General features: G+C 45.5%; 1 protein-coding gene across 3 annotated transcripts in view; it reads left to right on the top strand.

The window, feature by feature from the left end:
• The window catches only part of LMO1 (LIM domain only 1), a 63,462-nt gene extending 45,744 nt beyond the window's left edge, over positions 1-17,718 (top strand). For all 3 annotated transcript variants that reach the window (XM_030483758.1, XM_030483756.1, XM_030483757.1), the window contains 3 exons: positions 988-1,201; positions 12,479-12,604; positions 17,289-17,718. In XM_030483758.1, coding sequence (XP_030339618.1) covers positions 988-1,201; positions 12,479-12,604; positions 17,289-17,394 — 446 coding nt within the window. In that variant the 3' untranslated portion in view covers positions 17,395-17,718. The remainder of the gene's footprint in view (positions 1-987; positions 1,202-12,478; positions 12,605-17,288) is intronic.
• The last annotated feature ends 9,445 nt before the right edge of the window (positions 17,719-27,163 follow it).

The raw sequence follows: 27,163 nt of genomic DNA, 5'->3' as shown, positions 1-27,163 counted from the left end.
TGTCCCCTTCCTCCCTAGAGTACAATCCTTGTTAATTTTTCCACCTTGCCTGTTGATTCCATAAAATCCTCCCCTGCCTCTCTCTTAAACTGAGAAGGGCAAGAGGTCTCTCAGCCGTGTAAAGTGCTCACCATGGGAGGCACTATCTGCTTGGAGGAGAGAAAAAAGCTGGAGACAGCAGTGTCAGGAGGGTGGACACAGCAAGTCTGCTCCAGCCTAGTGACTTCGGTCCTGTCACCACCTAGCACATTTTTGCCTTGCAGTCTTAGCAGGGGTTTCCAGGGAGGAAAAAAATGGCTTTTTACTACCTTCTCCAGTGGTACAAGAGAACGAAAACTCTGCTTTGTTTAAGAAGCATGGCTTCACTAGTGGTAGTGGGGCACTGGTTGGGTTATTCTAAGCAATCCTCAAGGGCTTTTGAATAACATTTCTTTTAGAGCAGCCCCTGGGCTGTTCTAGCTTTCACTGGGGCCTCTGTGACCCATAGATCTCACAAGAAAGGAGAAACAGTGGCATACCACATCTTTTTATACCCACTCCTCTCCTTTCCCCATCAAACTTGATCCATCCAAGATGTTGGGCTGGCGGTACGTACAGTGATAGCCCTTCTGATCTTTATAATTGTCTGTGGCAGGTAATTAACCACACAAGGGTACTGGTAATGAGGGAAAAAGCAAATGTTGAAATTGCAGCTAGTTTATTCTCCTGCAAGATGCTAATTAAAAAAAAAGTGTGGTGCTTTGTGTCTGCCCTACCCTTAGGAAAAAAGGGCTGTGCTCCTGTTGCACTCCCACTTAACCTGCGACAGCAAATGAAGTTTAAATTCCTTTGACTATCAGCTTCTTGCAGCGTGAACTCCTTGTAGTGAAACCAACAGCAGTGTTTGCTCACAGATCTACCTGTAGCTCACATAGCTACCCCAAATGCAGGCAACCTATTCAAGCTGTTTGGATATCTTCTAAAGGAAATGCTTTGTTTGCATTGCAGGTGTGCCGATGTTATCTGTACAACCCAAAGGGAAGCAGAAGGGCTGTGCTGGCTGCAATCGGAAGATCAAGGACCGGTACCTGCTGAAGGCTCTGGATAAGTATTGGCATGAAGATTGTCTAAAGTGCGCCTGCTGTGACTGTCGTCTTGGAGAGGTTGGATCAACTCTTTACACAAAAGCAAATCTCATTCTTTGCCGCAGAGACTACCTGAGGTAAATAGAGGAACGTAGTGTGGGCTGTTCCCAAAGCCTCTCAGTGTGCTGCCAACTGTTTGTCTTTCTAAACCCCTAGTATGAATACACATACTTGTGCATGGTCAGCCCTGTCCAGAAGAGGCTGGAATTTCTTCCTCTGTCTAAGCAGGCTTCTTATTTGCACTTAATGTATTTTGTGATCAGGGAGGTTGAATCCTATTTTTAGGTCTAGGTAAAAGGAGGCGGGCATGACTTAACTGTTTATTATAATGAACTACCAAGAACAAACAGTGCTTGCTGAAAAAATTAGGAAAAGACTGTTAATTCTTCTTGCATATCTTTGATGTTACACTTCTGTATATTGACTGAGGCCTGACCAAACGTTTACCTTTTCCAGTGATAGCTTTTAGATAGATTTCTAGTGCTTGTGTTGAATAAAGTTCCTCCCAAGGGACTCTTGTCTCTTCCCTGAGTAAGCAGAGCAAAAGACTCCAAAATTGCAGATCAACTTAAAAAAAATTTTCTTTATGAGGAATTCTGCAGAGACCATCACTAACTTTGGCTTAGAACTACCCTGTCTGTGTGTGTCTGCAGTACATAACAACACATGGCATTTTTTGCCTGATGTGTATGGGGTTTTGTACAAAATACTTCATATAAACACAAATGAATTTTGATAAGACAGCAGATTTAATGCAAATATTCTTATGAGGGTCACACTGCAAAACACTTCAAGTTTTGCTTTGGTTTTCCTTTGGAAGAATGTACTTAATCTCCAGCTAATGTTTGTGGGGTTTGGTTTTTTTTTCCTGAAGCACTGATAGCATTTCCTGCACAACCTCAACCAGCAAACACATCTGAAGCAAAACAAAAACAGCCCACTGTTTTAAGACAGGAAGGTAAAATGTCATCTAACCTTGCAGTCTCAATGATCAGATGCTTCATGTGTTTCAATAGAAAACATACCCCTGAAAATATTTAGTAAGTATTTTCTTAGTAAGCTTGAACAAACAAGTTTCTCCTTGTAAAGATGAGATATTGAGCACTGAGTCAAATAGAAGAAAAGTCTATTAGTGCCATATGGGAGCTGCCACCTTGCCTTTCAGCCAGGTAGCATACAAGAGCATTCTGCCCACATGAGGATTTTTGTTCCTGTTTGAGCTGAAATTCTCCAGGGCAGACATGAAATGTCTCAGCTGAAATTCTGCCACACAGGCAGCATTTGCAGTCCATACCTGCCTAGGTGGGATGAGTTCCCGAAACATAAGTGGGGAAGAGCTTTGGTAAGGGTGGAACAATTCGGGGGGGGCAAATACAGGATAAGCAGCCTTTGGAAAGGTGGAAACAATGCAGTGATGAAAGAGTTAACTATTTTCACTATCATGAAATAATTTTTGTACCTTGCCTAAGTCTGGGTATTTACTAATGCTACAGGTCACTTGCCGTAGAAGTATCCTTAACCCTGTCTGTGCTAAGCTGAAAACACTGAGCTTCAGAGAGTTCTTTAACAACAGATTTTTAACCCCAAATTAGCATTTTGGTTCTTCACTGACCCTTCTTCAGTTCAGCTGTCCTCTGTCTGTGTTGTGGTCATAATTCTGATGTGTCAATGAAGAATATAACAGCTCTTGATCTTCCCTTGTTAAGGATTGCATAATTTCTTTTCATCGTAGTATCACAATTGGGTCATGCTAGGTAGTAATCACAAGGACCTCAAAATCTCTCAGATTTTCTTCCAGGAATAGTCTTTCTCCCAGAAAGCATAAGATGGTTTAGTTTCTGGAGTGTTTCTTTATCTTTTTTATACCTTATTTTTTCTTTATTTTTATATTGTTTGCACCCAGCTTGCCAAGCGATCCAGGTCTCTCCAACAGTCATCTTCCTCTTCATTATTTATCACTTCTCTAGACTTGTCATTTGTGCACTTGATAAACAATGTTTGTCTGGGTTTGTTGGGGTTTTTTAATCTGACCTGAAAGATAGATATTCAGTGTTATTCTACGTGTTACAGAACCCTAGTAGAAATACTCATCTGGGCAGTGATTCCCATTCACATTTGCTTTTTGAGACCTATGAGCTACCCCATGTTTTGTCCATTTAATAAGCACTGTATTGATTTTGGTTTGTTCTAGTTTCATAACAAAAATAATGGGTGGCAATCAAATCAGACACTTTAAAGCGCCAAAGGAGAGCAGTATTGATGCTGTTAAACTTAGATGAATCTTTTTATTACTGCAGTTGTAGAGCATTTCTTCCCTTGGTTTGTCCTGACAGTGCTGCTTTAAGGTGGAAAAGCTTAATCTGTGATCTTCTCACTGGTCTCTAGGTGGCACGGCTTTCTGGGGCATACGAGAACCCTGTGCTAGAGATGGGAAAGAAGCCAGGAGTGGAAACGTTTGAGAAGAGAGAGCAATTCACAACATAAAATATGGATGGCAATAGTTTGGGCTAGATGTCCATGCAACTTCTGTCACAGCAGCAGTTAAGCATGGTCTCCTTGTTCTGTGCCTGAAAGGGGTCTTGTAGCCCCTCTGCCTCCATTTGTTGGGTTAGAATAGTCCCTGGCCCACCAAGGGAGAAGTCTGTTGCTATTTGTGCAGCATGGTTAAATTGTGGAGGGAAGACTTATGTGGGCTTTACTTCAAATATTTGTCCCCTATCTGAGTTTAGTCCATTAAAGCAGCTTTGTCCACTAGAAATATTTCTTACTTGTTTTTGTCGGAAAGAACAGTGTAATTGTCATATCCCAGGAAATTTGACTAGGACTTGAGTAGGAAGGAATTACGTTAATTCTGTAACACAGTTGTTAACTAACATTCAGCTCCTTAGCCAGCTTTACAGCTATGATGTTTTGTGTTCTTGCTTATAAGTAAATTTAGCTTTACGCTATGTTTGGGTGGGTTCTGCTGAACTCCTGAGTTCTGTTTCCTCGTGTTAAGGAACCCTTTCAGGTTAGGAATAAGGGCATTGCTATGCAGTCCCATATTTTATGGAAGTATAAAGCAAATTTTACTTTTAAACATCTTCTGTTGCCTTCTACACATAATATTTCTTTCTCAATTTTAACTATCAGTTCTAGTAACAGAAGGAGTTAAGGTTGCCATCACTATCTTCTCTACTGTCTCTTCACTCCTTATAATTTAAATTTTTCTTCTTGGAGAATTACCCGTTCCCATCATTATATAATGGCTTCGCTTTAATAGTTTCAGAGCCCCTATCCATTTCTTTTTTCCCCTCATTAAACAACTCATGGTATTTGTTCTAGTAGTCAAATTTTAGTAGAATTCATTCCTACAAATAAGTTTTCATGCTTCACACTGTACTTGCACCAGAAAGGTGCAAGTACTTTACCTGGAGAACAGTCAAAGGAATTTATTGTTGGCCACTTCCTCTATATGCATTTGAAAAAGAACAGGGTTAATATCCCACTGGTATTTAGTAGTCAATCATCGTGTGAAAAATGAAAAGCTAGACTGATTCTGCACCCATAACTGGAAATATATGCATCTTTAATATCTGAAGCCGAAAAGGAATATTGCTGTGTAATGACCAGGACAAAAAATTGGTGTTTCATAATATCTTTATAGACTGATGTTTCTTTCAATTTGGCTTGAGCTGATTGTGTCGTTTGGGAATACGTGCTCCATTACCTGGTGACATGTGCTTTCTCCCATCTAGCAGCCTGCAGCAGGCCTGTTCTTGCCCACAGCTCCAAAGACCTAACCATTACCACCCAGCACCAGGCTGCACCTGCCTCATCATTGGGCAGGCGGCAATATATAGGTGCTTACCTACAGACAGAAAGGGCTCCTGGGTTATTTTGGGCAGCTTAGAAATTCAGCTGAAGTAATTGCCAATTTACAGGCCTGGGACTCTCCTTGTGCCACCCCTCCTGCAGGTAGGTGCAGCCACTGCAGGGACTGGGGACAGGGGTGAACTTCTGGACTTCCATCGCTGGCGTGGGGTAGAGTGCTGGGATGGGAGGGCGGCTGGCTCCTGCCCCGGTGTGTTGACATTGCTTTGGAGCCAGCTTTGTCTGCAGCGCTGGCAGCTTGGTGGGCTGCTGGCTGCATGTGCCGGTCCACAGTGGGTTTTTAGGAGAAATCTTTCAAACGTATTTCAGGAGCTGCTAGCAGACCATAGCCTGATCATTTGTTTCAAAAGATAAACTGTCGTCATTGCTTGTGAAGGAACATTTGTTAACCTTCACATTTCATAAAACACTTTCTTGCTCATTTTTTAATCATGAAAGATGAAATTGGATCTCGAGTTGTTATCCTTGCGGTATCACCTCAGTCTCCAGCTGTGTCTAGATGTATCTTTCGATACATTTTGTCTGAGCAAATAGATTTACCATTTGTTTCATAATCACAGTTCCAGCATTCCTACCTCTAATTATTTTTGATAAGCAAATGCTATTGAAGAAGCCGCTTCTGGGACTGAGCAGCTTAGCATGCAGCTCGGATGGCTCCTCACAGCCTCCACGCAACAACGTATGTTTGTTCCTGGGCGTAATTAAACATTCACCAAGCTCCGGTTCACGGGGACGGTTTGGGTGTTGCATCAGGATTTCCCGTGAGGAGCTGACAACTTAAATTTCACTGTGAAGTGCTGACGAAGAACGTGATTTTTCCTTTTTACTCAGCATGGTGCCCTCGCGCAAGCAAAGGCGAGTCAGGCTCACTATGACAGGAGCAGAACTGTCACTTCTGCATGCTTGATATGCTGGTGTTGGGAAAGTTTTTCATCATTTAAACTGATTAGGGCCTTAATTAGACTCCAAAGAAAACTCAAAACCTGTACTAAAAACTGATGGTGAATCAGTAAGAGAGAAGGGCTTCTTGGAAAGCCCCGATGCTGTCCACAGTGGATGTCATGGGAATTCTTTTTATCTGACTTCCCCCATGTTTTGATCGGTCCCACAACCTGAGTGTGGTGTTGGTGTCTCTGGTGGGTGGATTGATCAGCCCTGTGTTCCCCATCCGAGGAACAGAGAGGTCCCAGCAGGACTACCATCCCCTAGTGCTGGGACCCCTCAGCACTGCTTGTATCATGGAGGCTTGAACTCCACCCTTAGCAGCTCCTATTCCAAACAAGTCACATGCCTGGTACAGGGCTTTCTGGTTGTTGGATACGCATTTTTGCTCTGCTCCAGCAGGTTCATTCTGTTAGCCCTTTAAAATGAAGTGTTCTGTGTCTGGCAGAAGTGAAGGGTTTAGTTTTGGTGTAGGATATGGAAAGCAATCTTGCCCAAACACGGGCATTCTGCTCTCTGGCACATGAGAGTGCAGGCAAATGCCCCCTTTCTGGTGGGCTTCCCCAAGTCAGTAACAAAGGTCCTAAGCCAAGGCATTAAATCACGGCTGGATGTGTAAGCACAAGTCTTCAGGAACTGAGAAGTGCATGCCACAGCTAGCAGAATTCAAGTTAATCTACTAGAGATATCACTAATACTCTTGAATGTAGCTCCAGCCTGCGGAAGCTGCGATTTTTTTCCGCCAGATGAGCGTAGTGTGCATGCAGGCACCGAGAGCATGTCCTGCTTGCTTTTCAAAGGACACATTTAGCGTGGGGAGGAGAGGTATACATGCTGTATAGCTGAAAAAATAGTATATGCTCAGAGCCTAAAATGTTGCTAAATTGAAGTGCTGTTCTTGCATCACAACAGGGAGCGTCTTGCATGCTATGTAGGATACCCTCACTTCTACACTTGGTATCTATACAGATTAAGGAGGATTAATTAGGCTGAAAATGCAATGTGTCTTGGCAACATTGCTGTGCTTTGTGATGTTAAAGCACAGGTTTTTTGTTTTTTTTTTGCATAGTAGCTGGTCCAGGAGTTTCTCATGGCCCATGCTTTTCAGGATAAACAAGTGATGCTTGGCTTGTTCATTGGCTTTTTCTCCCCTCTTTTTCCTTCTCCACAACCTCCCAGTGAAGCAGAAAGCTTGTGGGGAGTAATTCAGCCTGGCTGTGGTATACTAGCATGCCTCTAGTACTTTTCAACCTTTCAGTTTTCTGACTGCTGCTTTTAAAGTCCCCTAAGAGGACGTGGTTGTGCAGGTGTTCAGCAAGGCCAGAGACAGCCAAGCTGGGTTTTAAGGTCAGTGGCTTCAGTTATACCTTAAGAAAGACTGGAACAGGGGAGGAGGACTTGGACTTCTACCTCCTAAGAGTCCCAGCCCCACTGTAATTATCTGCTGAAAATATGGAGTCAGAGACCAAAGGAGTAAAACCAGGCGAACATTCAGATGCATTCTTCAACTGAAAACAAATGCCCTTGAGGAACCTTGAAGTTTATTCCCAGTAATCTCTGAACTACTGTGGTCACCCAACCAGAGGGCTTTTTTTGTACCGCACTGGTTCAGCTCCTCCCGCTATGCTATCCATGACTGCCAAACCCTTTGGCATGCAAGATGTAAATTCTTTGAGATTGAACGTGAAGGCTTCATGGGAGAACAGATTGACCAACTTCATTAGTATCAAAATGCGTTTTCTTTCCTTCAGCTGACATGACTTCCCACTGCAGCACTGACAACGGATGGTATCCTGGGTAGGAGGGTGTACCAGCTAATATGTATTTACCGTGCTGAAACGTCTATCAGCTTTCTCTGAATATTACACAAAGGCTGATTACAGGGAATTTGGGAACCTCGAGTCTGAAGTCTGAAGTTGCTTTTAAGCTTACCCTTTTTATCTTTTTAAATGATGTTCAGGCTTTCCCTGCAATTATTGGCATACTCAGTACTTTGGTCAAATCAGACTTTTAGTTCAGTGTATTTGTAATATCCACAAATGGGAAAAAGTAATGATTGCAAGCTGTTAAGAGCCATCCTCACTCAAAGACTAGTTGTTGGTTTGTTTCAAATGGTAGGGGCAAACTCCTTTCTTTTGATGCCAGTCAGTTTCAGGTACATAAAGCAAGTCTTTTTCTACAGCAGGTCCTGATGGATCTAGGAAATAAATGGCAGCAAGCATACAGGGAAGGTCATCTATTTCATCTACTAACTAGAGAGGATATGAGCGTGGGGTTTGGTAGTTCTTCCAAAACTTGTATATCCAAATAATCTGGATATACAAATATAGAGAGAAATATGTAGCTGTATACAATATGTACAAATGTAGATATTTATCTGTAGGTAAGTGCTTAGTCCTTTTTCAACTCATAATTCTTACCTTTCAGTGTTGATAAAGCCTCTTGTTTGAGGGAATTATCAATCTCAACTCAGCTATTGAATTTCGAACTCGTCTTATTCTTGTGTTGTTTAAAAAAATCCAGTTGACACTCCCAACCTATCCTTTCTGTACCACTCATTTATATGTGCTTGTCCTGGTTCCTCTTTTTTTGTCTCCTGTGAAGTCAACAGCTCCAAAATTTTCACTCTTTCTGTGGATTTTCTCCCTCTTTTTTGATTGCAAGCTGCTAGCTAGTCAGACACCAGGCTAAGGAGAAAAAGAAATGGGACTCTCTCCTAGTAGGCAATGACTGAAACAGATTGTTGTTTATAGTGGTGACAGAAATAGGTAACTTGGTTCTCAGTTTAGCCACCTTGCACATTTTCGTTGGAGGAGAAATCTGTTAAAAGGTGCTAAACTTAATGTGTTCACATGAGAAGTTTCTTACTGTTTTCCCTACAGTAAGGACCCTTAACCATTCCTTTTTCCAAAAAAAATCTGCAAGGTGCTCTGACTTCACTATTGTTTGAATTAACTTCAGGTGTACTCACAGAGCTGGTGGGGTCTGGGCCATCGTGCAAAAGACTACTCTTTAGCCCAGACAAGACTACATAAAAAGCATCCTTCAACAGTTCCCTACTGCTTCCAGGAGCACTCCCTCCTTTTCCCATTAATTCATTTGCATTCACTGCTGCTCCTGTATGCCAATTAGCTTTAATTTTTACTATACACACTGACATCAATGGCCAATGAGAACAGTGCGTAGCAGGGGTTTTAGTGTGCCTATAAACTACAGAAAATTGTCTTTGGACAAACTCCTGCTTTTAGACTGGCTGACAACAATAGGCATGGTTAAGTTCAGGCTAAGAGCCATTAAACATAATTATTACCACAGGGTAAAAGTTTAATTGTGCTGAATTTTAAATCTGCGTAGTCTATGCCTATTTGCAAGCTGGCTAGGTCTTCCTGTTACGTAAGGGGGAATAAATCTGTGCTTAAAAATTGTTGCCTTTTAACTTCAAAGGGAGATGAAAAAAAGGGTTTTTAAGAAGAAGCAAAACAACTCTAAACTGAAACCTTTCTGTATTTCCAGCTTCTTTTATGCCAATGGCTCCAAGCCGGTAAGTAGATGCTGAGCATCTTCTGATAGATTTTTCTAATGTGCTTCAACTTTGTGTGCGTGAATGTGCAAGATAGTATTGCATCTGTTATGAAGGTGTCTGTGGGACAGAATGCAGATCAGTTTGTTCTTGTGGGGTTATTTTAAATTTAACCACAGATGGGCCTCGGGGTGGAATATTTTCCTCCTGCTCCTTGTCTTCTCTCCCTCCTCCAACAATGTTAAGCTCCCCACCTCAGAAGGTTTCAGCTCAAGTAACTTCTGGGTAAGTAGGTATTCAAGGAGGCAGGTTTTTTTACAAGCAAACCAAAAAGGTAAAAATCCACGTTCATTTTGCTGTTTCTTCAGCAGATTAAAAAAAAAAAAAAATTAAAAAAAAATCATGTTCACTGAGCTACAAGTTACTGTGTATTTTTAGAAGTATAGTGAATACAGAGGGCTCTAAATCACTCCCTGAAAAGCAGATTAAAATTAGGCAGTGCTAGAGTAAGTGTAAAATGTTCATCTGTTGGGAGAGGGACAGTATAGAGGACTGCAAAATTTGATAGAAGAGAAAAAGATTAGCACGCTGACTAGCTGGAAGCTACATTTATGTAGACATTAGAAGGCAACACGATTTCAGCTGGACAGAACATAAGCTTCAGATCTTATGCAAACAGTCAAAGCTGTTTAACAATTGGTTTACCCCCAAAACCCCTGAAAAGAGACAGGTGAATACGATGCCAAATACATTTTTCATGTTTCTTAAGCTAACTGTTTAAATAGTTAAGTGAACATCTGTCCAAATTTCCCCATCATTTCCATTTAGAAAAGTCTCCTATTCGAAGACTGAAGAAAAGCGCCTGCTTAACAATGCAAATGGTGCTGTCTGGGGCCCCTTTATTTAGTTTAATCTAGATTGAGCTCCACACAACTGTGATGCTAATGAATAATGGATATTTTATACTTCTGCATGTAGCAGTGCTGGGCACAGAGCAAATCTAGGATTAACCTCCCAGTTTTCCTGCCTAATGTATTGGACTCATTTTTTTAGTTTGCTGTGGCTTCGGTACTCTAAAAACAGATGCCTGGTTTTATGGAAAATGGCAAAATCCCAGCAAAAGCTGTCAGGTTTTGCGATGCCCAAGTGAGGTACTGTAGGAGTAGGGACCTACACTGGGGCAGGGAAGGATGGATGTCTGTATTAATCACTTGATTTGCGAGCGGGTGCTGAATGAGAGCCAGGGCGTTTTGGGGTGGAGACCTGTATGCTTTTCAGTGCCACATTTTTTCAGTCTGGTCTGTCAATGTTAGGCAGCCAAGCACCGTGCTCAGCTGCCTCCCCTGCCTGCCTGCGGGAGCAGGAGCAAGCCAGAGTCAGCTTGCAGGGAGAGATCAGTAATGGGGCAGCCTGTTACATCGTCTGAGTTTGCAATATAGCAAACTATATAGCTGGGATTTTCCTCTGCCTTTCAGCCCTCATATGATGGAGTCATGGCGGAAGAAATCCTGGTACTCCCTTTGCGATTTTTCAGTCCTCCGCAAGTGTTTCCCATTTGGTTTGCATTGTTTAGCTTTCAGGGCAAACGTAGTACTGTTTCTTCATAGGAAGTCTTGAGTTTTCCAGCCAGGCCTAATGAAAGACCACTGATACCACTTCTAATGAAAAATAATGATAACCTTTTTGCTAGCTGAAAAGCAAGCTGACTTCAGGAGCACGGCGCCGTGGGAGGGTGGGAGAGTTTTGTGGAGGTTTCTATAACATTGCTGGGTGGCTTAATTCACAATTACTGGCCAGTAATAATTAGTATTGATTAGCTTGGCAAATTGCAGGTTTAGAAATTGGTTATAGATTTTCCTGATGCTTCTCATCTGTGTTGTGGAATCAGCCAGACCCAATGGCTTGAAACAAACCACGAGCCCAAATCTGTCTGCAGGCAGCGACGCGTTGCATGCACAGAGCTAATGGTCAGCAGGAATTGTACGTCTTGAGGCTCATCGTCCCAAGAATACGATTTTTATCATCTCCTAAGCAAAGTAACTAACCACATGTGTACTGACCACAGTCTTGGGTGAAGCTTGGCTTTGTTGGCCTGTTGATCCACGCCCCAGCTGGTTCATGTGGCTTTAACATTGCAGTGGCGTGCTGCCCCTGGCGTGCACAGGGGTCTGCAGAGACATCTCGGAGCAGGCGCTTGGAGGAAGGATGCTGCAGTCTTGGTCGAGTCCCCCGGCGGGAGCTGTAACGGCAGCAGACATCTGGGGAGACAGATAGTGAAAGCCAAGATGAAAATGGCAAAGCTTCCAGTGCTGAAGGGCTGTCCTCAAGGACCGGGGAGCTGAAGTGGAACGGCTGAGCATGCTGTTCAGACCTCAGTGGAAGGGCTTAGCTGGCTCCCAGGAGGGACATGGAGGTGGGAGGAGGGGGACACAGCTGTGGAGTAGGGCTCGCTCTCTGAGATGCCTTGCAAAATGGTTGTGTACTCATTGCGAGAGAAACTGTGCATTTTCGTTGTAAACAGCAGGTAAGTGAGGCTCTTCCTGAGCTGTATGATAGCATTGCCTGCCAGGGTTGGCAAAGTTTGCAGGTCTTCCGTGTCTCACTGCGAGAGGCTGACAGACTATCCCTCCGTTAGGTTTTGGCCAAGCTCAGACAGGGCAAGCACACGCGGAGGAGGACGGGCGGCTGCGAGCACCTACCCCACTGCTGCAGAGAGGCAAATAGGTTTTGACTGAAATTTTGTGAGCCCCAAAATAGTGCTCTAAGTGTTTAATGCTTTTCTCCATTAGATAGCAAATTAGCCCTAGGCTCGCAAACCAAATGAAGTTTCATCTCAACAATCGGAGCCTGCTCACCAGGCAGTTTTATCCCAAGTTCCTGCACACTGGTTGGTCAGCGAAATGGAGACTGCAACTTCTATTTATTGGTGCAATACAGTATTTGATACTGCTAATTACACTTAATTAGTCCTTCCACCATTTAATTAAAATGGCTTCTAATGATTGTGCTTCTTTGGCAGGCTCTTTGGTACCACCGGGAATTGTGCTGCCTGCAGTAAACTGATCCCTGCCTTTGAGATGGTGATGAGGGCCAGAGATAATGTTTACCATTTGGACTGCTTTGCCTGTCAGCTCTGCAACCAGCGGTGAGGACGCAGTTATTATACACACAAACACAAACTAATTTATACCTTTGCCTGCAAAACAGGGGAAATGTTTGATTCATGCTACCCGTCTGGGTCTGACAGCCTGCTGGCATGGCTCGGGCTGGTTTATTAGGCTGACCTGGGTGATGTATGAAAGTACCTGTAGCCCCTTTACTGCAAATCCCCGTGGAGCTGGTGGGAGTTGGAGGGGTGAGGGGGAGCACACAGACTGCAGATTGGGCCATGGTTGTACACAGCACAGCTGCTGCTGAATAAAAGAAACTGCTTCAGTGTCCTTTCAGGAAATACTCTCCTTGCAAAACATAGACTATGGAGAATGGACCTCCTCTGGTAAACTGATGTTATTTTGCTTAAATTGGGTTTCTCAGAGGCTCAAAATTGGGGATGGCAAAGAAGGAGAAAAAGAAGGGGCAGGAAGGAGAGAAATACTCCAGATAAACCCTTTTCAGCACTAAGAACAAATCCCTTTAATTGTTCATAATTAATAGGGGATCTCAGTGGCTTAATACTTAATGGGGCTTGTGTAATTTTTGCTGGGTTTTACCCAGTGGAAAATGCATATCAAGGGATATAATAAAGAGTCATTCACAAAGTTTCACTTGGGCTACCTGTAGCCAACTGAATTTGGGAAGGCTGTGAAAAGTCTTCCCAGCCCACAGAACCAGACATGACACAGTCACAGTCACTTCTGATGCATCCACTCATCGTTGTCCAAGACAGGCCTGCAAGTGTTTGTTGTTCTTACTGCTTGTTTAGTCAGGCTGTAGTGACTGCTAGGGCCCAACCACTGGGGGGTTGTGGTTCTTGACTTGTGGTTGTGTTTCCCAAAGATGAAACTAGGAAGCAATGCTTCATCGCAGAATCACAGAATGGTTTAGATTGGAAGGGACCTTAAAGACCATTCAGTTCCAACCCCCCTGCCATGGGCAGGAATAGCTTCCACTGGAAGAGATTGCTCCAAGCCCCATCCAACCTGGCCTTGAACACTGCCAGGGATGGGGCATTCACAGCTTCCATGGGCAACCTGTGCCAGGTCCTCACCACCCTCACAGTAAAGAACTTCATCCCATGTGAAGGAGTGAGAGAGATGACAAAACTCGTGGGAAGATGGAGAACCCAGTAACGGAGAACCCTGTAAATGCCAAGCTAAAAGCCTGACTTAAAAATTCATTGCCCACCCTAGACCAAAAGACACAGTGGAGTCTATAATGAAGCAGCCATGCACAGTGTGTTTGTGTGTGTGAATGCAGACCCCTGCCCCCTCTCCCACTAAACTCAGGAGGCTGTGCAAACTGGGGTCTGATTCTCCTCCTATGCCCTCTGCCAGTGGCTTGGTTTGCGGGGATGAATGGGGCTGGGGCGGGTTGGTGTCCGCGCATGGAGGAGGAGAAGCAGGCGAGCCGTTAGTAGCTGTGGTGGCTTTACTCAGTCCCGTTGCGGAGGACATTGGCGGTGTTCGCCGGCGGTGGGAAGCTGCGGTTCGCACCGGCGGTGCCCGGGCGCGGCGGCAACGCCGGGCCGGCAGTGACATCTAGTGGCTGCGGGCCTTGGGCTCCTTCCCCCAGCCCTGCTCAAGCTTGCGGTTGCCCACTCCCTGTTCTGCCGCTCTTAAACATGCTCCTGCAACTGCTGTAGCTCCCGATCAGCAGCGTGTGACTGTTTGCAGAGCTGAAACCTTCCCTCCGAGGGATGGTCTTTCTCCACACCCCTGGAATTGCTGGTGGTTTGTGGGGTTTGTCTCCAGGCTCGGAAGCATGTCTGGGCGCTGCCAGGCTCAGCGCTCCACCTCAGCTTGCTTCAAGCTGCCCATGAAGGCCGAGCAGGAGAGGGATGCTCCCAAACTGCACATTGATACTAGGGCTAGAGCACCTCAAATGTCCCTCGCAGACCCAAGTCACGGCTCTGGACTGCACAGGCAGGAGTGCTGGGTTGGCCCTGGAGTCTGTAAAGATGAGTATTGGTCATCAAACCCCTACTTTACCCTAGCTTCTCTCATGGAAAAGCCTAGTTCCGCCTAGTTTTCATTTTCAGGAATTTCTTTTAAATGTCACCCTTTATTACAGAGGCTCCAAAGCGCCTCTTTTCCTCTCTTCCCTCTGCGATTGCTAACACTGTTACTGCGCTCAGTGCAAAGTGCAGTCCTACTCTTCCTTTAAAATAATCTCCAGGCACTGTTGCTGTCTAGCTGGAAAGCACAGGTAATCCTCTGTTCTGGCAGAGGTGCATTTTGATGCACAAGGGATTTGTCCGGTTTGGAAGCAGCTGAATTTTTCCGAAAGATAGACTGAGCAGACAGCATAGAGCTATGCAGGCATTGTTATTTTGGGATGAGATTAGAAGGCTACAAACTTTTATGATTTACCCTCTTATCCTTGGATGAAAAGGGCAGAATGGAAGTGCTCCTGTTACAGACAATATTGGAAACTGAACTGAGAACAGTGAGTTTAAGTAACCCTATTGTCAAATCTGCAGAGGTGGATGACAAAACTAGTTCTGATTGGAAACACCACCTGAACCTTGTTCTCCAGCCATGAAAATGTTTGAAAACCTTTCTGTAGTTCTCTTCCAGCTTGCTTGCCCTTCTATAGCTAGACTCCGTGCAGGGGGTTAAATCCATCAGAGCAAAATCTCTAATATTTTTACCTCATATGCGATTTTTTCATTAGCTTCATTCTCCAAAACATCAGATTTGCAGCAAGTCCTACAACATTACCCGGCCTACCATGCTTTAAACTGTTATGAAGTCAACGTTGCTTATCACAATATTGAATAAAGGTTTGTCACTGCTGTAACTGGCTAATGGGTCAGTATTACAAGGATTGCAGGAAATCCAGCGGCTTGTGTTGCCATTATCTAAAACGTGGTTTAGCTCAGAAGAAAATTCACCTCGTAGAAATGGCAGGGTGCATTTTAGTTCTCGTGTGCTCATATACACACAGACGCCTCCCAACTCCCTAATTCTCCAGCTTCTCCTTGGGCTCCTCTAGATTCAAACCAGATTTGGCAAGAGACAGCTGTCAATAATGCTGGTGGCAAGAGTCATAATTGCATTTCTCTTCCTGGAGATTTGTATTGTACTTAAAGTAGGTGTTAGTAGCAAAAAGCAAGCAGCTGTGTTTATATATATATATTTATTTATAGTGAGTAAACCTGCTGGTGGGGAAGGTGGTGTTAAGGAGAGTGTGTGCAGTACAGTTTTTAGCATAAAAGCTCTTAATTTAAATTGAGATTAATTTTCAGCTTTTTGAATATACAAAAAAGGTTGAATTTCAGAACTACTTAAGCACGTGCCACAGAGGGAAGATGATGGACAGTCTCCAGTGAAATCATAGAAAGTGAGAACCAATGCCCAGTTCTCTCTGTACCGACATGGCAAATTAATCAGCTTATTTGCAGATTCCAGTTGGAGAAAACTTGTGGCCATGTTGGACCTATAAAGAAGCTCTAAAATGATCAGTCCTGTTGCTGTAGCTGAAAATACTCAGTTTTATGGAGAGGCTGTGCCTGAAGCTCCCTGAGTTACAAATCTAGAAAGCATTTTAGACAAGGAGTAGGCAATATCCCTGCCAAAGCTCTGCCAGGGAGCAAAGAGATCTTCTGCTAAGGTCTGCTAAGTCTTCTGAGGATGGGGTCATCTCCACTGATCTTTCTTCAAAGCCCAATAAATATTTGTCCTCACCAGAGGCTGGTACCTTCCTGTTCCCCTTGATTCAGAGCTGCCTTTTGACATCATGGCTGGGTTGCCTCTCTGCTTGAGGGACCTGAGGCTGCGTTAAGATGCAGTGCTTGGGCCAGGGAGGCACAGCCTAGTGCTCTGGTCTGTCATTGCCCCACAAGTGAGATGGATAAAAACCAGGCCCTGAATTGGGTGCAAAGAGCATTATTTGTTCTCTTAAGAAGTAAAGATTAGCTTCTGATTCTTGAGCAAGCAGGAAGGGCAGAAAAAGCTATTGGCTGTCAATTCACACCTCTCAGATCTTATATCTGGAACTTTTTTGACCTTAATGGTCAAATAAAATTGTTAAATATCACAAGCTTCTCTGTCAACTTCAAGACAAACAGAACAATTTACATGGTATATAGAGAGCAGTGCCCTTCGCTCAATGAAGATAAAGGTTAGGAGTCCAGCCACCAGGAAATTTCTATTTATTGTTCAGCACTGTACACAAGGGGGTGAGGAAGGACTTAATAGCCAGTCCTTGCCTGGAAATTAGTGTAAATACTGCCTCACCTGAGGGAACCATGGAAATGTGGATACCAGCAAAAAACTTCAAACAGTCTCTGTACAATATTGCCCGTTTGATTTCCTGGTTGTAGAACTGATGCCTTTCTTCTGCAGGGACAAATCCCTTAACTGTTCCTGGTCTCCTCCCGTGTTGGCACACGACCTGGCAGAGACCTGCTCCCCGAGCAGCTTTGTACAACCACGGCCTGGAAGCCAAGCACCACAGTGTCAGGAAAAGCGACAGCAAAACCCCAGAGCATGTATGGGGAAGGGGAGAAGGGGGAGAAAGACAATGGCTTTCCCTGGGTTTGGCACCACTGGCAGAGCTTGAAATCAAACACCAGTCCCCAGAGTTACCTTCAGACCCAAACGGCCTCGAAGTCCCCGTGTTCTAAGCTCTGTTCAAACTTACACCCCTTAACTCTTTTTCTCTTCCAGATTCTGTGTGGGAGACAAATTTTTCCTGAAGAACAACATGATCTTGTGTCAGATGGACTATGAGGAAGGGCAGCTCAATGGGAGCTTCGAGTCCCAAGTTCAATAACAAACCCTGCTTGGCGGAAGCACTGTGGGATGGGCGCTCAGCCGCCTGTCAGCTTGCCTGCAATATTTTTTTAATTCTCGGTCCAGAGAGGACTATATACAGTGTAGTACTTTCCCCCCCAACACAAAGCAGTTACAATTTTAGATGTACAGTTGTGCCTGCTTAGCTGAGCACTGCATTGCCTGTATGTTTGTGAGTTTCTGGGGTCTGGGGGAGGGCTCTGTACAGTCTGTTTTCTGTATATAAACTGGAACATTTATTTTATGAAAAATGTAATGCAATTTTATTACTGGTGTGAATTAAAAATTATGAATGTTTCCTGGTCATCTTAGCTGTGGTTTGTTCCCCATGTGGTGAAAGCCTGTATTTCCTGTGCTTGATGTTGAGCAGACTATCAGAAATACATACACAGGTCCCTGGACACTGCATGACTAAAAGCAGAGGCAGGAGTGCACACACACACGAACTGGGGGGAAGAAATGCTGCTGCAGAGTCAGACTTGTCCACCTGAACTGCGCAGAGACTTGTGTCAAAACCCCTGCTGCACCATACCATGGGAGGAAATGAGCTGTGGGAGGGTGATGGCTGGGAACCGACAGTGTCAGTGACCGGGTCCCACCAAGGCTGCTGTGCAGTGCCTTGCCGGCTGAGAGGCATCTCACTTTGCACCTCTGTGAGTTTACACAGAGCATCTCCACAACCAGCAGTGCTTGTTGGCCAGCTGATACAGTGTCTCCAGTCCAGGCTGGGAGGAGCAGGCTCCCTCCAGCCCTGCCAACAGGTGCCCAGGCATTGATCAGAGTATTCATTTCAAGGCTTTGATGGGCAGAGAGGCTTTCCTGTGAGGCATTGCTTCTCCAGGTCTGAGCTGCTGCGAGAGCTGATGTCAGAGTTCGAACGCGGCCGGGTGCTGATGCAGCATCCCTTTTGCAGCCCCTTTTGCTTACTCTGTGCCAGGTGCTTTGACCTACGTAACGAAAGCGATCGGATTTGAAGTGTCTCCTGCAGAAAAGCTCTAAACTGTGTTCCTGCTGCAATGCTTTGTGCAATGATTTTCAAGGTTATGCAATTCATGTGCAACCCACTGGACTGTACCAAACACATTTCTTTGCATGGTGAGTGTCACTTTATTACAGTGCACCAGTAGCTGTAATGGATGGCTGCAATTCTGTTTATTTTGTCTTCTTGCCTTTTCTTAGATTTACCCCCCTTTCCTCTAATAAATAGACACCAAGCACTTTTTTTCTGATGTGACTTAATCAGTTACTGGTCCTGGGTCACGTGCGTGTTCTCTGAATTGCAAATGCCAAATTCAGTGCAGCTGGTGCTGCGCTGCCTGTTGCATGAGATGCTTTTATGTACATCTGTGTTGAATAATGGCTAAACAGAAACAAAACACCACTAGATGCTTAGCATACTTCATCTGAAGCTACCTCAGTCATGTGGATTGATTGAGTGATTTTTGTTCATAAACAGATGTGTTGGGTTGGGAGACACACTACAAAATGCGTGGCCCCATCTCCTTTTATTCCTGTAAAAATGGAATAGCCATTAAAAAGCCACATATAGCTGCCTATGGGTAAGTGATAATTGCTATTCCATTTCTATGCCTTTTGGGGTTGGGGAGGGGTGTCTTTTGAGAAACTGTAGAGTTGATGTTCTTTTTGTAGAGGCTATTGCAGGCAGCCATGCTGGGGCTACTGAAGGAGCAGCTTGTTGCCTGAACCTTTTGATTCCTTGCTTTGAAATGGGCTGTTGGATGGTGGCTGCCTCTGCCTGTGCTCCAGAGTGATGGCTACCTGCCTGCCCATGGGGTTTGGTGGCAATGGCAGCATGAGGGTGTGTTGTCCCATGGTGAAGATGGAAGCTCACCGAACAAGCTGAGGGGGGTTATTCAGATTTAGTTCAGATTCTTAAGGAGTGTTTTGATACCAGTTTAAAAACTAAGTCCTTCAGAGAATGGTAATTAAACCTTCTAGAAAGCATGTTTTTCTTGGCTTAGGAGGCCTCCTTACTTCAGAAGGAAGGGAGGAGGAAAGCATAGCTTTTCAGAGCTGCTCAGCTAATGCCAGCTAATGGCTCTGAAGTTGCCAGATCACTCATACATCGCTGGGAAAGCTGCAGAAATGTTACCCCAGAGCAGGAGCATTGCTATAGGAGAGGGTCGTTTATGTGGGAAAAACAACTCTGTTGTTGGATTACTAAAAATGGCACCTGGTTGGTGTGAGCCATGTCTTGCTGTGCATGCGAGTCCCCACACTGGCTCTGCAGGGGAGGCATATCTGAGCTGGGCTCATTTGGATGTGTCTCAGGATAGCAGTGGTTTGGTGGGGTCTTTTTTGCTATGTGCAACAGGCTGAGCCAGCAAAGCCAGCAGAATGTTGGAGCAGAAGATAGCCTGGGATCTTGGGGGAAAAATGGATGATGGACTGGTAAATTGGGACAAAATAGGCAGGAAGTTAAAACAGCTATGGTAAGATGGAATCCCAGTGGCTGCCATCTGTATGGTACTGGCAACATGGTGAAGCGGTGTAGAGGAAGCTAAGGATGAAACATGGTTAGCAACATTACCTGAGAGCAGGTAACAAATGTGAGAGCAGGGAGCACACAGAGGTCCAGCGGTCACAGTGGATGTAGTCAGAACATGAATCTCTCCTTCAGAGGAGGTAAATGTCAGGGTGGTCCATTACCAGAGTCTGAACCCCCATGAAGAGCACCCCTGCCTCCAGGGCAAGGCGGGAACTGAGCCAGGGAGGTTCAGCCGGTACCAGCCCACACCGTGAAGGAATGACTTCCCTTCCAGTCATGCACACTAAATACAAGGTCCAGCAGCATGTTGCTTGGATGCCAACATCTGTGGTTTGCTCAGCGGACCCTGACATGGGTCAGTCTGGAGTCCTCCCTCACTCCAGCTACGGCAGCACAGAGGCTTGCCCTTGCCAAAGCACCCTTCTGTCCTGGGAAGACAGCAAGGTTAGTTACACCCAGGTCATGACTCGCATGCGATGGTATCTCGCTGCCTCCCTACACTTGCCCTTGCTGTGAACCGCAGGCAGTGCTCCCCCACCAGGGTGCAGGGGCTTCATTTCTGATGGGCAGCACCCTTGATTTGTCACCACGGCTGTAGATCTGATTCCTGATACCTAACAAGGAATTTCATGAAGCTGTTTTATGCAAAAGGCCCGGCTGATGGCTGGGTCGTTGGGAGGAAAGCCTGGGACAAGATACGGCTTCTGGCTGTTGAGTGGAGTATGGCAAATGTTCAGTTGTCTTATATTAAAAAAAATACAAGGGAAAAATTGTGTACCATCTGTATCCCTCTTTTCAGTGTCTGCAAAGCAGACAAGGCCCACATGCCACAGCCCATGCCCCAGAGAGCACTGGAAGTGGGATTTCTTAAAAAATAAAAATCCCAGAAGGACAAGGCAATCAGGAATTTTTGTCTGAATGCTGCAAATTTGCTTAATAGAAACAAGTGCTGGAGTGCAGACCTGCTGTTGAATAATCACTTCCACTCTATGGAGCAGAGCACGAAAACCTTTTGATGGTGTTATAGTCATCACTTGGCATAAATATTCATTCAAGGAATCAGAGCAGAGTAAATGGCATTTTAGACTCTAATCATTCAGTATTAGCAGATAGCCTTTTTACTGCTAAAGATAACCACTGCTTAATCAGTTTAGTGACCACTGGCATATAGTATGACATTTAAGCTTGTGCCTTTGTCCCTGCGTTGAGGACACAGCTGTCGGTGACCTCTCTGCCCAATTCTCCATCGTTCCCAAAGTCGGCTCAGCCACTGCCAGCTGCCAACTGCATGCAACTGGCTTTAACTTCTGAATTATCTGCCATTTGCCTCCTTATCTTAGATCAAAGTGGTATTTTCATAATACAAATGCTAAAATCTAGGATCTTTTCTCTCTTCTTTTTTTTGCAGTCAGGGCTAATAGATGATCACAGCACAGTCTGATTTTGAGATTAAAAACAAGCCAGTATTTAAAGGCAATCAAAATCTCAAGCTGTTTCTCCATTAATCTTTAATGCTGGTGCAATTGCTGCACAGATCCTGGCTCTTCCTCCAGTCTTAATTTTATTTTTTTCTGGTGCGTGCCTGTCTTTCGGAGGGATGTTATACTTCTCTGAGCAGCATTAGCACTATTGAGTACTCCGCTATCGACAATCCAGCTCACCCAATTTCATATCTTGCCAAACAAGTTAATCTAATATTAACAGCGGCTTGTTACCTCGCTGTTAGCTTAATTTACTTTACAAGAAGTGCGATATTTGCATTTCATCCCTCTGTCATTTGCTTGCAAACCGTGCTTCCCAACGCCAAGAGGGGATGGCTCACACATCTTTGCGTGAGCCTCTCGGTGTGGCATTGCCATATGGAGGAGGGGCCATCACCCCAACCAGGCATTTTTGCTAATTGGCCAGGGCAGACGTGGATTGGAAGGAAGATTTCGAAAACCATAGAGCAGGTCCTGGAAATGCAATATCAGAACAGCACAAACACTGCTGCTGCTCTTCCAGTAATGTAGCTGAGTCGTAGACAGTAGTTTTCCCTGGTGGCAAACATATACAGTAAATGTCTTTAGGATGGAAATCAGCAGACATATGGACACAGCAGCAGACATTTGCAACACCAACAGGTTCCTCAGGCTTTTAGGGGGTGCTCCCACGCCAGACCCTGTTGCACACCAGGGACTTGCTGAAGTCTGCCTGCCAGCACGGCGGGGCCCTGAACCTCACTTCCAACTTGCTGCAGTGGGGGAACTATGAGTAAAGCCCTCCAAGCAATCTCTCAAAAGGCATTTCCCCAAACAACCCCGCACCGGGACCTCGGCAGCTCTCAGATGGGAGGGGTCTTCTTCAGCAGCCATCCAGAGCCATGCCGGCTGTGGGCAGTAGGACAGGGCTGGGGATGCCCCATGCTAGCAGTGGGTGACATTGGTGACTTGGTGCCTGTGCCTGGTCCTCCCAGGTTAGGGGATGTGGCGTTGCTGGAGATGGAGATGACTTTTGCGAGTGTTAGCTTCTGGCTTAATTCTTGATTAGCTCACTATGTGCCACACTGTTAAACTGTCCCAGTTTATGGGGTGCTGGCTTTCCGTCTGCTCTAGCAATCGCTGCATTCCCTGTACCAGCCAGCGAGCAGCGGGGTTGCCTGCACTCTTTGTAATATTATTTCCAAAAGAGAAGGTACAGCAGTGCGGTGATGCCACTCATCCCGTCCCTTCACCCCCTGTGTCCCCATGTCCCAGACATCAGCTTCTCACACAGAAACGGGCTTTTAGCAGAGAGGGCAGCAAACATTTTGCTAGGGGAGACCCTAGATTCAGATGTCAGGCTGGTTGCTGGTCCCCAGTCCTACTGTGCCCCAATTAATCACATCACTCCAGCTTCTCCTCCACTGGCACTCCAGTCAAGCCACATTTGAATTGACCCAGTGAGGAGAAGTCAGGGTGCGCACCCCCATGCTCTCCTTAGGCTGTGAGAACCAGCCCCCAGGGCAAGGTATCCCCTGCAGCACCCTCTGAGGCACTGGCTTCAGGGGAAGCCTCGGTTTGCGCCACTCGATTTAGGTATTGCAGCTTACAGGAACTAAATGACTCCATCTGTCTGTCCGTCTTGCTCTGGTTTTAATAGCAAAACACTGAAGGATGCCAAGGATGACTCTGGCCAGGCTGAGATGCCTGGCAGGGCAGCCGCTTCTTGATGCTGAAGAAGGTTTTTACTGAAGGTCTGAGAGAAAGTAGGGCTGGAGGAGCAGCAGCCGCTGGGAGCAGGGGTTGGTCCTTGAGAAGCAGCAGGAGCCAGAGAGGTGGATCGAAGCAGGGGATCAGCCACTGACAAAGTACTGAAGATTGGGAGGTTATTGTGAGCAATTGGAGGGCAAGTGCTCGAAACAGAGATCAATTTTGACTCAAAGCACCCTGAAACATCTCAGAAGTAATGTAATCATTAATATAGTGTAAATATAAATGACATGAATATTAATATAGTGTGGTGATCACAGCGCACAGTGACCACACTGCACAGCATGCCGGCCCTGGACACCGGCCCTGAGCACAGCCAGCGAGCTGCCTGCATGCCTGCAATGAGACTGGGGTGCACATCGCCATCATCCCTGACCTCTTCTGCAGGCAGCTGGTAGGTGACATCCCTGCTGCCCAGGACAGCACTGAGCATCCCTCAGGCCTTGGAGGTCCAGCATGGAGACACCAGGTGTGAGACACCCCCCCCAAAATGTCGCCCTTCGTGCCTAGTTGATGCCTGATAACATGGGCAGGGTCCTGATGCAGCCAGTGCCTGCTGCCAGCGGGTGTGCATAGTGTGGCAGCAGCAAGGCCATGGTCCCCTTACCTGCCCAGCAGCAATGCAGAAAGACACACTAGATGATCTCCACAGGTCACTTCCAGCCCTAAGAATTCTGTTCCAACCCTAGCGATTCCGTGATTCTGTGATTTAGTCTTTGCTGCTGACTGGCTGCATGAAGCCAAAGTCACAGGAGCTTCCAGGCATGAACATTTTGCCCACTAAAATAAGTTTATTTTGAGAAGAGCAAGAAGTTGTTCGGTCACCAGTGCTGGGGCGGCTGGCACTGCCCACTGAATGCTGCCTGCTGGCAGCCTGCAGGCGGGCAGACAGGACTTGCTGCTTGTTTTAGCCCTCACAGGTAATACTCATGGAAACAAATGTTGCTAATGCAATCTGAGCTTTTATGGGCAATTTTACTAAGAAAATGACCTTGGGAATAGCATTATTATTAAATAGAATCAGGTATCTACTTAAAGGTCTTGACATCCCTGTAGAAACTGTAGGAAATTGTGGTTTTATTTAATGAAAACCTTGTTATTCAAAACCAATGTTTCACTCTTATCCACAGGGCTTATGCTGTGGCCCCATGTGCATCCGAGCAGTGGATACCTGTACACATGGCAGAAGCACCGATGCAGGGAAAGCACCTATTCCCTCCAGTCTGTTCTCTCCCTCTGCAGCTGGCTGTTTTCACCCTTAAAATGCTTCCCTATGCTCTTTCTCATCCATGTCTACTGCAGTAGTTACATGTAGCCTGTTGGTGGTAATAAGGCGGTGATCAGTAGCACTCAGAAAAGTGCTGCCACCCTCCAAGACAGCTACCTTGGCAGCTGATGGGTCTCTCTTTTCCCCTTGGCTTCGGGTCCCATTACAGCTGTGACTCCTCCAGCCACAGCCTCCAGTCGGTGGCTCAAGGGCAATGGGTGGCCACAACACCATCTGCAGCATCCCTGTCCCTGTCTTGTATAAAGCTGTCCCTGTCCACAGTTGTATAAAGGGGAGGACTGGCCCTGCTCACAGTGGGCTGCCAGGGCTGAGGACAGGCGTATGATGCAGCATTGCAGTGCATTTGGGCACACATGCCAGTCACAGAGACCATGGTGCTGTTATCACCGGTCTTTAAGAATCGCTTTCCAGTAAGCCTATTATTTAACGTAAGTAACGCCTGTAATGTTCAACGCTCAGGTTTGTAAGGGGGGGGACTTCTGTTTGCAGTTTGTTTTTCTGAAAAGAGCACATCTTTGTCATAATTTAGGGGGTTTTAATTATTATTTCTTAAATTCTTTCCAAACACATCCCAGAGATGCAGTGAAGTGTCTTGCCTCGGTAGCATAAGGGGTTGCAGTAACAGGAGCCCTGGGGTGCTGAGGTGATGCCCTCCCTTCTGCCTGCCACAGAGGAGGGGGAAAAGTGTCCCAGAGATCCTGATGCGAACACAAGGGTTCAGGACACAACATCCTCCAGAGCAGGATGTCGTGCCTCTGCGTCCCAGGGAAGACTCTGGGAAACCCCAGCATTTAGCAGGAAAGAAATATCAACTGATTACTGCTCAGCCGTGGCTGCACCGGCAGGCCCAGGGGCTTCTGCTGGCCTCGCCGCACCACGTCCCCTCACCCTGTCGGCAAGCAGCAGCATCATAAATAATTCCTCAGTGTAATGGCAATGTTGTAAAACATGAATATTTAGTGCATGTGTAACAGTTGTTTATTCATACTTAAATGTCAGATGCTGAAAACATATTTAAAAAGCTCCCTTCTCGGGGAAACACAAGCCACCGGAGGAGATGGGCTGCAAAGGCAGGCCTGAAAAGTTACACTGCTTCTTGCCACACTGAAGCCCAAGCCTGGGGTGATGGACCCCTGAACTTTCTGGCTACATCATATCCCTGCTCACTGGGGACCATGCCTGTGGGAGCCAGCACTGTTCTGCTCTCAGCGAGTCCATCTCCCATCAATGGAGGGTTTTGCATTTGTGCCAGAGCGAAATTTGGCTAAAACTGTGCCAGTTCTCCTGCTCTGCTTGTGTAACCCACACAACCGAGCCACAGGAACACCAGTGGGGTGGGCTGGGGGTGTGTGCACTATGGGGAGGCCAACACTTTGCAGGGCAGGGCTGCTGCAATGGTGGGTCTGGGGATGCAGCCGAGGGTGCAGGCAGGGAGAGGTAGGACAGCCTACCCACCGCTCACTAGTGCAAACGTACAACACTTGGGAAGGGTTAAAAAAAGAGAGAGAGAAACAAATTATCAGTAAAGTAACACAAACTTATGAAGGACAATTTTTTTTTTGCTGTCAATACACACAAAGAGGCAAAAATTGGAAGCTTTTGAGGAAAAGAAATGCGTCTGAACTTCTGAGCGAGCAAGAAAGTACTGAAAAGCCTCGCGTTGCCGAGCTCCTCTGAGGTAACTTCTGTGCTTGGAAAGAATATTTCAGAAGACATTTTATTCTTTAAAAGATGCCAAAAATGCAAGACTTGGCACTTTAACAAAACAGAAAAAGGAAAACACATAATCTTCTTAACTAGTAAGTCTTTGAGCCCAGGATCACATTGTTGCCATATAATAAAAAGGGATGTTATGCAGTAAATTGGGCAGTTAAGAATTCTGTGCATACTCAAAATCATGACATTTCAAGGACAATAAAGTTGGCTGGCTCATGGCCATTGGCCATACGAAGAGAAAACAAAAAAATGGATTGTCAGCTGGTTATTCATACCGCATTACAAAACAAGCCTCCCAACAGGCAAACACTCTTTATTGCTTGTGGTTTTGCTCCAGAAATATATTTTTTTAATTAAAAAAAACAGTTCTCGCAGCATTCATCTTACAAATGTTAACCCCTTAAAAGACAATTCTGACATACTTTGCCGCTGGCTTTTCCACTTTATAAATGTTCTACAGACAAGGAGAAAATCAGAAAGAAAAATTTATTTCTCACATGGCACAAGCCGTCTGTTTCTTTTGGGGGAGAGGAAAGGGAATCTAGACATTCAAGACAGCTTTTATGCTATTAATCATATGGGGTGCGATTAATCATGTGGGATGTTTTGATTTTTGGGGTGTCTGACTTAATATAATGCCTAGGGAGTCATTTTCCAGATAAAATATGTGAAATCCATGAGTGTGTGCCAAGTGGTGCCCCCAGCCCTGCAGCCAGGATTGAGGACAGCCCCCACTTTTGGGACAGTGGCAAAACAGGTCAGCTCCTACTTGTTCAGAGCTGATGTCCAGGCAAGGCACAGCAGGGAAGGGCACCCACCACGAGTAGGGCATTATTTTGGTTTATGGTTGTTTAATGTCACTTTACCATGACCTACAGGGTCATACAGGCTCCCCTACTGCTGTATTGTTACTACAGTATATGCTCATGCAAAAATTATCAGTTTTTTTGAAGATGCTTTATGCACTTTTTTCTTTTACAGATGCTTTATGTACTGGCAGACAATG

The sequence above is a fragment of the Strigops habroptila genome, chromosome 4, assembly GCF_004027225.2.
Source record: "Strigops habroptila isolate Jane chromosome 4, bStrHab1.2.pri, whole genome shotgun sequence".
Classification (NCBI taxonomy): Eukaryota; Metazoa; Chordata; class Aves; order Psittaciformes; family Psittacidae; genus Strigops; species Strigops habroptila.
This window is presented reverse-complemented; position numbering and strand designations above follow the sequence as displayed.